Source organism: Sinocyclocheilus rhinocerous, unplaced genomic scaffold, assembly GCF_001515625.1.
Source record: "Sinocyclocheilus rhinocerous isolate Xijiao unplaced genomic scaffold, SAMN03320098_v1.1 scaffold3693, whole genome shotgun sequence".
NCBI classification, from domain to species: domain Eukaryota; kingdom Metazoa; phylum Chordata; class Actinopteri; order Cypriniformes; family Cyprinidae; genus Sinocyclocheilus; species Sinocyclocheilus rhinocerous.
Genome location: NW_015630705.1, coordinates 228,539 through 241,399, shown reverse-complemented (window position 1 = coordinate 241,399; position 12,861 = coordinate 228,539). Strand labels below are relative to the sequence as shown.

Sequence of the window (12,861 nt, the reverse complement as noted above, 5' to 3'; positions counted from 1 at the left end):
CACACACCAGAGAGAAAACACCACACACCAGAGCGAGAACACCACACACCCGAGCGGAAACACCACACACCAGAGCGGAAACACCACACACCAGAGCGGAAACACCACACACCAGAGCGAGAACACCACACACCCGAGCGGAAACACCACACACCAGAGCGGAAACACCACACACCAGAGCGGAAACACCACACACCAGAGCGAGAACACCACACACCAGAGCGGAAACGCCACACACCAGAGCGAGAACGCCACACACCAGAGCGGTAACACCACACACCAGAGCGAGAATGCCACACACCAGAGCGAGAACACCACACACCAGAGCGGAAACAATATGCTAAACAGCAGCCAACACACTAAATATTACAGTCCTTTTAACCCTCTGGTGTTGTTCAGTCATTTTTGACTGAATTTTTTCGTTTTGTTTTGGTTTTAAAAATTATTTTTTACTTCATTTGAATGGTACAATCCTTTGTAAAGGTTTTTGCACTTGCTTTGTGAACACACACAAAACATGGACATGATTCGAAAAGGTTAAATGGTACTGAAAAAATTAGTCACACTTGTGCTGTTTGCAGTCGAAAATGAGTGCATTAGAAATTAATTTCATCTAGTGGAAACGTTTGGTACTGCGGCCAAATGAAATCTCACCAAAAGCTCATTTTAAGATATCGTCCTCAAATTCGGAACACAACTTTGTTTAGATTTATGGCTTTGATTTTCTTGCAATTTTAGAGTAAAACATGTTTTGGAAAATAATTCATATAAATTTTAAAAACAGAATTTTTGTGCATTTTTCATAATAATAAACTTAAACTTAATTAAAAAAAAAAAAAACTTTTTTCACTTCAGCAATAATCTTCCAAGTGTCTTCAAGCATTCAAGATTTACCAGTTTAAGTTGGAAATGTAATTTTCAGGTCTCTGCTCAAAAAGTGATTAAAGGGTAATAAATGGATCATAACTATTACATAAATATAATTTAGAACCATAAAAACCATAAAAATGAAAAATATTGAATCAAACTAAAATATAGTACATTCATTTCATTGAAATAAAAAAAGAAGTTTCCACAGTTCTTCTGTGTATTTGGGCTTTAGTCTCAGTAGTTTCTGTCTGAGACAAACTCGATGATGCTGAGATCTGACCTTCTCCTGGTTCATACCACAATCTCACTGGATTATTGCAAGATTTGCAACATGAATGTTTGGGAATCTAGAACTGATGGATTCTACTGGCTCACGAAGTCAAGTCACTTTTATTTATACAGCGCTTTATACAATACAGACTGTGTCAAAGCAGCTTTACAGTGTCAAACAGGAAAAACGTGTGCTGATAATGCAAGAGGACAATAGAAAACAGTAAGTTTATCAGCCAAAGTCAGTTGATTGATGATTCAGTGATGTCTTCATCCAGTTCAGCTCTCTTCAATAGTGTCTGTGTAATCAGTCAAGCGTCCCCAACTAAACAAGCCAAAGGGGCAGGAGATCGCAGCTCAGAGCTAATTACAGCGATGCAGGCGTTTGGCCCTTTACAACACACACAATACACGTTTTGTTTTGGCCGTATTGTTCTCTTCTGCAACCTGCGTGCGGTGACAGATGTTTGACTGCATTGAATTGAAGAAGCTTTTCATGAAGCAGTGAATATCTGCGAGCGTGAGGTGCTGATGGGAACGGGACCGATGCTGTCGGAGCGGCTGGATGCGGGGCCGAGGCACTGTCTGAGACGCCCTACGATTCTCACAGTGAACCGGTCTCTTTTCCAGCCCCTCACTCCTCCTCGAACACTCGTCTGCAGGATCACGCTGCGTTTCAGTCCGTCTGTGAGTCACACGACATTAAGCCTTCAGTGTCTGTGCCGTTTGAATAATATGTTGAACATTTCTCTTTTTTGGGTCAGTTACTGACAGATTGCGGTATGTCTTTAGTACTTGTTTTAATGTTTTTAAAGAAGTCTCTTCTGTTCATCAAGGCTGCTTTTATTTGATCAAAAATACAGTAAAAACAGTGAAATATTATTAGAATGTAAAACAGCTGTTTTCTATGTGAATATCTGTTAAACTGTAATGTATTTCTGTGATGCGCAGCTGTATTTTCAGCATCATTACTCCAGTCTTCAGTGTCACATGATCTTCAGAAATCATTCTAATATGCTGATTATTAGAAACATTTCTGATTATTATCAATGTTGAACACAGTTGTGCTGCACAATATTTTTGTGGAAACCGTGATGCATTTTATTTTTCAGGATTCACAGATAATTAGAAAGTTCAAAAGAACAGAATTTATTTGAAATAGAAATCTTCTGTAACATTATAAATGTCTTTACTGTTGCTTTTGATCAGTTTAATACGTCCTTGATGAATAAAAGTATCGTTTTTTTGTTCTTTTTAAATCTTACTGACCCCCCAAACTTTTGAATGGTAGAGTATCACAGTTTCCAAAAAAATTTAATAATATTTTTGAATATTATTGTTTTTACTGTATTTTTGATCAAATAAATATTGGTAAACATAAGAGACTTCTAAAAACATTTAAAAAATGTAATCTAAAAATGTTTTATATATTAAATAATCATGTGGTAATGTCTGTGTTTGTATAATATGGTAAATAAAAGCTGCTCGTCTCATTTGATTTTCTATAACTGGATCTTGAAAAAAATCACAAGATCACATCATTCATATCAAATGAATCCGTGTAAAACAGCTTCAGTCTCAAAACAGTCTGATATTAAAAGTTACAGATTTACACACTTCAGATGAGATCTGATTTCTGTTGGGTTTAATGTAATGAGAGCTCATTTCTAATAAAAATACACAGATGTGAATAACGTGTATTTCATTTGCATCGTAAAAGAACTTGTTGGAATAATGTCTGCATGCTGTGTGTAGAGATGGAATTATGATATTTGCCCCAAAAATGAAACCCTTCAGATGTTCCTGACTCCAGTGAAAAGCATTTTCTCCTGCTCGCTCAGCTGGAGTGTTTAATTTGACATTCCCATCATGCTTTGCTCCTCAGTGGAGGTGAGAGAAAAGAGCTAAAAATAGCACGCGTTCACCGTCTCCTCGCCGCGGGCCGTCCGTTTCCTTTGTCCCACTTCTGCGCTCATCTGGGCTAAATTGATTGCCGTCCCTTTGGCCAAAAGCCAGCAGAGATTGAAAACTCCCACAGGGCAGCTCCTCCGCGGAGAGCGCGTTTGATAGCAGCGTGGGGTTACGCGCTCCCTCCATAACCTTGACACCAATGCAAATTACCCCGCTCATAATGGGCCATGCCTGTTCTTACGCTGAGCTTTCACAGACGTGACATCGCGGCCATTACGTAAGCTACTGTCATTCAGGGAGCGCGTGCGTTCGGATTATGAGAGGCAGTTTTAACGCCGCTGTGATTTAAAGCGTTCCGCTGGTAAGGGTTCATTAGCTGTAATTGACGACATGAATCTGCAAACGTGCATCAGGTCCAGCTGCTCCGCAGTGATTTGTTGATCATGTTAGTCCAGATCTGATCTACAGATACTTGTGATCTAAATATTTTAATAACCCTCTTAATGCATTCAGAATCTGGATATTATTTTCATACTACAGCATCATTCCTCCCAACCAGCAGAGCGCCGGCAGGTGCGCATGCACCCATTCACTTACACCGGCAAACTGGACCATTTATTTGAGTTGCAGAAGTATTAGGATTCATCCAGATCTTCTAGAAACTACAGATAGGGCTGCGCGATTAATCAAAAAACAAAATTGCAATATGGCTTAGTGCGATTATCAAATTTCAAAGGCTTTAATTATAAATGAACAAAATAAATGAAGAGAGCTGTGTTTCAGAGTGAAGCGCGGTACTGTGTTGATTTGCACGTGAGCAGCTCAAAGCAAATCCTCTCAATCTCCACCTCTGTGTCTGTGTCGGAGTCACTTTAATGTGCATTTGGGAATGAAACGTGAGCCAACCTGTAGTACTCTTCACTCTCTTCTTAAATGCTTGTAGTTTTTAATTTACGGTCAAATATTACAATAGTAAAATATCTTTTTGTTTTTATTTAGTATTTTTTAATAGTAGTAGTAATAATTATTAGTATTATTTTATAGCCGTATTGATAAATAATCACAAAAGTTTGGCCAAATTGTGCAGCCCTATGAACAAGCGCAGCAAACCTGGAATTATCGCATTTTAAATCCCAATTTTTATCGGAAAAATTCCAATTTGATTTTTTTCTCAAATTGTGCAGCCCTACTACATACGTCTGGTATAAAAAAAATTTGATTAATAAAACACCATATTTCATATGAAGAAAGCCAGTTGTCCCTTATTCTTGTAGCATGCACTAGCAACGCCACGGTCACGGGTTCGATTCCTATGGAATGCATGAACTGATCAAGTTTGCACTTTAAATGCAATGAAAGTCACTTTGGAATAAAGCATCTGTCAAATGCATAAATGTCAGTCTCAAAAGAAGCAGAGGGCGTTACAGTGACATTCAGGACTGGGGAGTTAAATATAAAACATTTGTGTGTACCGATTTCCAAAACAGATCTGGAAAGTGTCATAATTAGGATGTAAAGCACACAATATTGTGACGATCCGCCGGTGGAATACTGAAGCTGATTGAGTGTGAAACTGTTGTAAAAACCAGGTGAATTCATAATGATTTGACACGTGTCTGCTGACGAATGCTCATATATTTCTTTAGAATATAGAATAGACTGATTTAATCTGCTACAAGCTCAACATGAGAATGGTTTCAGTCTGGTGTAGAACGGCTCTATCCGTACGGGTTAAACAGGTTAGTTCTGCGTCGTCTCTCGGTGATCTTGACTTTAGTAGGCCACGCTCAGGATGATTTATAAGGCCAGAAATGCAGCTGGTGTTAATATAACGCGGCGGGTCCCGTGAGGGAGCGATCTCGCCGCAGCACATGCTTCATATGAAGCGGCTCACAGATGGGTGAAGGGCTCCTTGAGCTCATGTCCTTATTAAAGCGCCAGAGCCGCTGCAGCGCGGTGAATACTGATGATCTGTGTAGCTGACGTGTTGAAGCCCATGTGTTGGTCTCCTCAGCTCCTCCGTGGGGTTCCTGCCTCCTTCAGGAGCGGAGCAGATGCCGCTCCACCGCACCACGGCACCCTGCGGCTTACAACAGATTCCCACCCAGCAGTGCTCAGGTACGGCCCATAATAATCACAAAAGTTTGGCCAAATTGTGCAGCCCTATGAACAAGCGCAGCAAACCTGGAATTATCGCATTTTAAATCCCAATTTTTATCGGAAAAATTCCAATTTGATTTTTTTCTCAAATTGTGCAGCCCTACTACATACGTCTGGTATAAAAAAAATTTGATTAATAAAACACCATATTTCATATGAAGAAAGCCAGTTGTCCCTTATTCTTGTAGCATTGCACTAGCAACGCCACGGTCACGGGTTCGATTCCTATGGAATGCATGAACTGATCAAGTTTGCACTTTAAATGCAATGAAAGTCACTTTGGAATAAAGCATCTGTCAAATGCATAAATGTCAGTCTCAAAAGAAGCAGAGGGCGTTACAGTGACATTCAGGACTGGGGAGTTAAATATAAAACATTTGTGTGTACCGATTTCCAAAACAGATCTGGAAAGTGTCATAATTAGGATGTAAAGCACACAATATTGTGACGATCCGCCGGTGGAATACTGAAGCTGATTGAGTGTGAAACTGTTGTAAAAACCAGGTGAATTCATAATGATTTGACACGTGTCTGCTGACGAATGCTCATATATTTCTTTAGAATATAGAATAGACTGATTTAATCTGCTACAAGCTCAACATGAGAATGGTTTCAGTCTGGTGTAGAACGGCTCTATCCGTACGGGTTAAACAGGTTAGTTCTGCGTCGTCTCTCGGTGATCTTGACTTTAGTAGGCCACGCTCAGGATGATTTATAAGGCCAGAAATGCAGCTGGTGTTAATATAACGCGGCGGGTCCCGTGAGGGAGCGATCTCGCCGCAGCACATGCTTCATATGAAGCGGCTCACAGATGGGTGAAGGGCTCCTTGAGCTCATGTCCTTATTAAAGCGCCAGAGCCGCTGCAGCGCGGTGAATACTGATGATCTGTGTAGCTGACGTGTTGAAGCCCATGTGTTGGTCTCCTCAGCTCCTCCGTGGGGTTCCTGCCTCCTTCAGGAGCGGAGCAGATGCCGCTCCACCGCACCACGGCACCCTGCGTCTCGCAACAGATTCCCACCCAACAGTGCTCAGGTACGGCCCATACGCCGCTTCCTCTCTGCTTCTGCACTACATTCACACGGTGAGGTTCCCAGCGTTCTGCTCTTCTGACAGATGCATGATGGGAAATATCGTTACAGTAAATCACTGCGCTCAGTCATTGAGGTCAAACAAATACTGCATCGGCCGGTTTATTCTCTTCATGATCAGAAATGAGGAGGCAAAGTTACACTGATCTCCATCAAGAACACAACCACCAAAACTATTCTATTTTTACATTAACAATATAATTAATTTTAAAAAGTATATTTCTCAAGTTAGTGCTTATAAGCAGATACTATTATAGTTTTTATTAAAATTTTCGACGTTTTTACGTGTTTTTACGTTTAGTTTTATATGTCTATTGTTTTGATAAATTTTTATTTCGGTGTTAGTTTTAGTGCATCAAGTCAAACAAAATTTAAATGAGACTAGCTGAAATATAATTTTAAACATAAACATTTTTTTAAATTCCAGTTAACATTTATTTCAAGTAACGAAAAATTTTTTAACGGTTTTTAAATTGGTAATTAAAAAGTAATTCCTGTTTTGCTTTGTTCTTCTCTTGAAGAAGGCCTTCACGGCTCCTGTAATTCTCATTTGCCGTGGATGTGTCCTCCATTAATGTGAATGGCTTCTCTCTGATCGCTCGTCTTTCATAACCAATTAAAAGAGGAGGCTAGAAGCGCTCTTCTCAAATACTCAAACTAGATTCTGTTCCCCTTCTCAAGTGTCTTGTGGTTTAATTTGATCGGAGGATTAGGCGGCGAGAGAAAGAGCGGCTCTTCAGCGCCGACACCACGAGACGTCTGGATATCACTCTTCTGTTTCAGTTCAACCGTTTCATCAGTTAAATCATCACTCGTTCCTCATTATATCTCTATCTATACACACATAGCATTGATCGACTATCAATGTCTTTTTAATATTTTCTTTCATTTTTTTCTGTTTTCACTTTGTTTTGTTGTGTGTAATTTTTATTAGTTTTGTATTAATGTGTGTATATTTTTTAATTTATTGGTTTTGGTTCATTTAGTCTCGGTTATTTTAATACTTCCAAGTTAAACTAAAATAACCCTGCTTTGACCGTGGCTTCATAATTTTCATAATGTTCACTGTTATGGTGCTTACAAAGTGAAGGTGCCAGAATAAAAGACCAGAAGTAACGGCTCAGTTTGTGTTTTTATGATTCTGATGTTGCAGGCATTGTGTAATTGTGTGTGTGTGTGTGTGTAATTGTGTGTGTGTGTGTGATGTGTGTGTGTGTGTAATTGTGTGCGCGTGTAATTGTGTTTGTGTGTGTGTGTGTGTAATTGTGTGTGTGCACATGTGTGTGTGAGTGGATGTGTTGGTTTCTGTGCGCGTGTGGTGTGTGTGTGCGTGGTGAGTGTGTGTGCGTGTGTGTGCGCGTGTGGTGTGTGTGTGTGTGTGTGTGTGTAGGAGCTCCGCCCCCAGCAGCAGCTGGAATGATGATGATGCACCTGACGTTACCTGCGTCCCAGCAGCCTCAGTCTCATTCCCCGCTGCAGTGGAAACAGATCAAAGTAAATGTATTTTACCTATCAGAGCATTTAGAGTACGTAACATAATTACCGTAATTATGAGCGTTTCACTTCCTCAGACTCAGAATCCATGTGCAGATCTGACAACAATAAAATCACTAATGCGCCTCCGTATGCTCGTTTAATGTTAAAGGAATCTACATTTCTCCAAACCTGATGAAGAAACAAACTCATCCTGATCTCGGTTGCACTGAAGCTTCATCGAGATGTTGAACGGTTTGTTCACAGAGCAGTCCTCAGCTGGGAAGCTCGTCCTCACCGGCCCAGTCTCCCACACCAACACACCTCAGTAACGTAAAGAGCATCCGTCCCAGCCTCAACACTGTTCCCATCATGCCTCACTTCTCCAGATCCTTGGTTTCAGGACAAGGTGAGTCCTCTGGTCCTGTCTGGTGTTTATTAGGAGACGTCTTGAGGGTCATCAGGTGTGTTGTTGTGTCAGGTGACGTGCGCTGCCCTCTGCTGGGACAGACGCTCCAGTACAGCCCTCAGATTCGGCCCCCGTTACTTCAAGCCCCGCCCATAATCTCCAGTCAGGTGAGCCCACCAATCACAATCCAGATCACATTAACATGCCAATTCAGAAGCATTTAATGCCATTATTAGCCACTTCAGCCGGCATCAAATGTGCAAGAGTTTGAATAAAACATTCAGACTGGCCCTCAGCACTAAATATAGAGATACAGATAAAGTGTGAGGAGAAGCGATAGTTGAGTTAATGTGTGTTCGTGCTCTGTTTAGGCTCCGGTGGGGATCCGGCCCGCGGGTCGAGGCAGCAAGCCGCCGAGGAAAGCGCTGTCTACAGATCTCAGTGTAAGTGAAGCAGGTTACGATACGGGCCACCGCGGTCCTCCAGATCCACTTCTCCTGCAGAGCTCAGCTCCAACCCTGTCCAGTTTGTTGGTTGATTTTTAGCATGTTTTGTGGGGAAAATACTGTTATAGGATTATTGAATACATCTACAAGATAAATCTTGTTTTACAGATTTATTGGTAACACTTTACAATAACATTCCATTAGTTAATGTATTAACTAACATGAATGAACAATATGTGTCCCTGCAGCACAAAAGCAGTGTTAAGTCGCTGGGGTATATTTGTAGCAATAGCCAACAATACATTGTATGGGTCAAAATTATCGATTTTTCTTTTATGCCAAAAATCATTAGGATATTAAGTAAAGATCATGTTCCATGAAGATATTTTGTACATTTCCTACATTAAAACGTAATTTTTGATTAGTAATATGCATTGCTAAGAACTTCATTTGAACAACTTTAAAGATGATTTTCTCAATATTAAGATTTTTTTGCACCCTCAGATTCCAGATTTTCAAATATTATCCTATCCTAACAAACCATACATCAATGGAAAGCTTATTTATTCAGCCTTCAGATGATGTATAAATCTCAATTTCACAAAATTGACCCTTATGACTGGTTTTGTGCTCCAGGGTCACATATATTTATTACAGTATTTATTAATCTTTGTTAATGTTAGTGAATGAAAATACAGTCGTTCATTGTTAGTTCATGTTAATTCACAGTGCATTAACTAATGTTAACAAGCACAACTTTTGAAATTAACTAAGATTAATAAATGCTGTAGAAGTATAGTTCATGCTCAGTTCAAGTAGTTAACTAGCGTTACCTTATTGTGTTACCGATTTATTTATTTTGACTTAATTTCCCAATTGAGTTTTTTCCCAATTTTATTTTAGTAAGTATTTATGTAAATTAAACAAATTTTTTTTTATTAGCTTTAAATTTAGATTGTGACATATCACTATATTGTATGATAGTGTGGTCAATACGGCCATTATAAAGCTGATTTTGTTGTTGCACAAAACTGATGATGCAACAAAAGTACAACACTGCAGCTTAAACGGATGGTTATGGATCAGTGGTGGCCGTATGATCCGTGAATGTTGGGCTGCACCTGCTGTTTCTCCAGGGTTAGTTCTGAGTGTCGTGTGTCTCCTGCAGTGACCCACGGCGAGCGGCCCGGTTCACACGGCAGACTGAACGCAGCTGTGTAACGCTCTCTCACTGGACAGATGACTGGAACATCCCAAAATACAGCCGGAACTGTGTTCTTCTTTGTTTTGTGTTTGAATAATCTGGTGTTCAAACACTTTTTCCATTTGGTTTCACGTGTGTATTCAGTCTTTCTTCGTCAGCCGCCGGCGCTCCGTGTGTCGCGTGTGCCTTCAGTCGGACGAACAAAGACAAACGCACTTCGCCGTCTCATGACAAACACAACCTGCTTTTTTGTAAATAATTTATAAAGTAGCTGCATAATTCAGTTGGTTCTGTTTCCTCTGTGAATTGTGCGGTAAGAGCGACAGCATTTGTGCTAATTTCTGTTTTTAATTTAAGACATCACACTGCACCTCAGTAGATCCACGGTCACGTTTTTAATAAGTTGAACGCTTGTGTTTGACGTTTTCACACACGTCATGCCAATTCTTGTTTTGTTGGGGTCTTTTAATGTTAGATTCGTACTGGGGAAAATAAAAAAAGAGAAAAACAATAAAAAGAACAACGGTTTGCACATTTATACAATATGAATCTATTTTTTCTTTTAGAAATATGTGTGGAAGTCTGAAAGGCTGTTCAGTGTTTACTGGTGCAAGTCCATTTTTATTTCAGTTTGTGAACCAATAAATGTTTACACCAAATGATCTACTTTATCAAACGCTGACGTCCTTTGCCATGAATCAGTCGGTTTTATACATGCCTCTGTCATCCATCACGCTTTATGTTTCAGCCGATGGTTCGAGGCGTCTGCTTCATAATGCGTCGTTGGCTTCCTCCGATCTCAGCCGATGGTTGTGTCATTCATCTCAATTCTGCTTTTATTGGCTCATTTGTCTGCTGCATTAACCTGCGGTTCACCTCATCCGTCCAAACGCCCCACAGTTCATCTAGATTCTTCTCTGTTTTTTCCTCCTCCAATAACGTCAAAGTAATTTGGCAGAAGACCGATCCCCCACCTGCTGGTGCTCTTATTGAGCCGCGGGGAGCTGCTGGAGTCCGTGATGGATGTCTTTATCTTCATATGGAGGTCCGGTAACGGTGTGGATTGGCTCTGTGCCGGCGAGATTATTAACGTGTAATTAAATCAACATCTGGAGAGCTCAGCCGAGGACGAGCTCTGCTCATAAAGGCTCGCTCTCTCGGCGTCGAGCTTCTGTTTATTCAGCAGTAATTGATGTTTTTATCAGTTTCTTCACGGTGGGCCGTCCAGTCCTATACGGTTATAGCACTGTAAGTGTGTGCAGGAACGCAGTATTTTAATCTAAAACATTGACGTTACAGCAGAAGGCCGTTTCTTCATGTTAAACAGGCTTCACTGCGACAGACACAAGCATCTTCACTCCGAGATCGATCTCATCATATTAAAACAACATAAAACTGCTATAAAATACGAGCCTTTTCACAGACTGATGGTTTCCATCACATTTACATTGTAAATATAGCAAAGCGTTTCATATTTTCATTATTTAAATATTTTTTGTTCATTTAAGTGTTGTTTCAGTATTATTTATATACTATTATAGTTGCTTATAATATTTTAATTACATTTTATAATTTGTTTTTTTTGGTCATGTTTATTAGTTTTCGTGTCTATATAGTTTTTAATTATTTATTTTTTTAGTTTATTTAATTTGTTTTTTTTTTTAGTGCTCCCACTTAAATGAGAATTAGAAACGTTGCCGTGGCAACTAGCTGACAAAATTAGTATTTTTAGATTTTATTTCAGTAAACGTGTACTTTATTTTCAAAGTAATTACATTTTTAGTGGTTTTAGTTACTGATATCCGTGGAACATCTAATATACTTAGTCTTACATTACTTAGTTAGACAGAATTAGTTAAGAAACACTGCAAGGGTGTTTCTACTGCAACAATGGAGGGACCGATGGGAAATTTGCCAGCTTTCTCTATTCTAATCAATGTAACTAATTTCTCAATATTTTTCCTCTTTGGTAAAGTCTTGGAAACACCATTGTGGATTTTTTTCTTTTGCTATCAGAGCAAATGAGAAGCCAGAAATCATTTGCTGTCTTCTCTCGTTTACCATTATAGAGGTTTATGCAACTGTACTTATTTAAGAAAAGATGAGTGAATATGAATTATGAATTACTGCGGATGTAATGTCCAGAGGTCAGTTATTCAGGAGAGGCTCAAATACCTCTGTGCTTTAACTGAGAACTTGATAACATGTTCTAAGAAAAAAAAAAAAGTAACCAAATAAATGAATAATAGTTAATTGTTACAGTACTTTAAAATTGGACTACTCAAAAGAGAATATAGGGAAATATAACTTCATTGATTTGTGTTTCCTGCTACATTTCACATAAACAAAAATCTGGCTCGAAATCTCTCTTTTCTTCATTCAGAGTTGATTCAGATTAGTATATGGAAACTATATAACGTTCTGTTCACCCTACAGCAGCCAAAACTGCATCGCGATCCGAAGTCCCGATCTGAATCAAATGATTCGCGATTCGCTGTCCGATTGGAGCGCTTCGAAACAGTGAATCATTTTGCGACGCAATGGTTTAACTGGTTCAGAGTTTCGAAAAGCTCGGTTTCACCCATCACTAGTGCTTTTTAAAATCATTACAAGCGATGTCGAAATTCGAAAATGAATCACTCTTTGGATCTGGTTTTTGCTAGTGAATCGCTTGAACTGAATGATCGAAGTCCCGAGTTTGAATCAATCGGAGCGGTTCCAGCGTAAATGACTCACTCAATTGAATCGGTTCGTCTGTTTCTCTTTCCGCGTCTTCAGTCATGTTTACACGACACTGTTAGCACTGCTACTGACTCAGCTCGCTAGTTTTATGACATTAACTGAAATAAGATTAAAAAAAAGTATGATGTTTACAAATAAAATACCCATATTTCCATTCCAAAGATAACATCCGACACAGGTAACCGGTTTACTGCTAACTAGTGAAACACTCCATTAATGTGACGAGCTGCAGCTCTAAACACATGTTAGATGGAAACATTGTGCTTTATGATCGAGTTTGTAGCTTA

General features: G+C 39.5%; 1 protein-coding gene across 1 annotated transcript; it reads left to right on the top strand.

Moving 5' to 3' along the window:
* Positions 1 to 3,585: 3,585 nt before the first annotated feature.
* LOC107740718 (R3H domain-containing protein 1-like) lies at positions 3,586 to 10,349 on the top strand. Its single transcript, XM_016553227.1, has 7 exons — positions 3,586 to 3,624; positions 5,066 to 5,169; positions 7,691 to 7,794; positions 8,041 to 8,182; positions 8,255 to 8,349; positions 8,554 to 8,625; positions 9,797 to 10,349. The coding sequence occupies exons 2-7, from the start codon at positions 5,106 to 5,108 to the stop codon at positions 9,797 to 9,799; spliced, it is 480 nt and encodes a 159-aa protein (XP_016408713.1). The 5' UTR covers positions 3,586 to 3,624; positions 5,066 to 5,105; the 3' UTR covers positions 9,800 to 10,349.
* Positions 10,350 to 12,861: the final 2,512 nt, after the last annotated feature.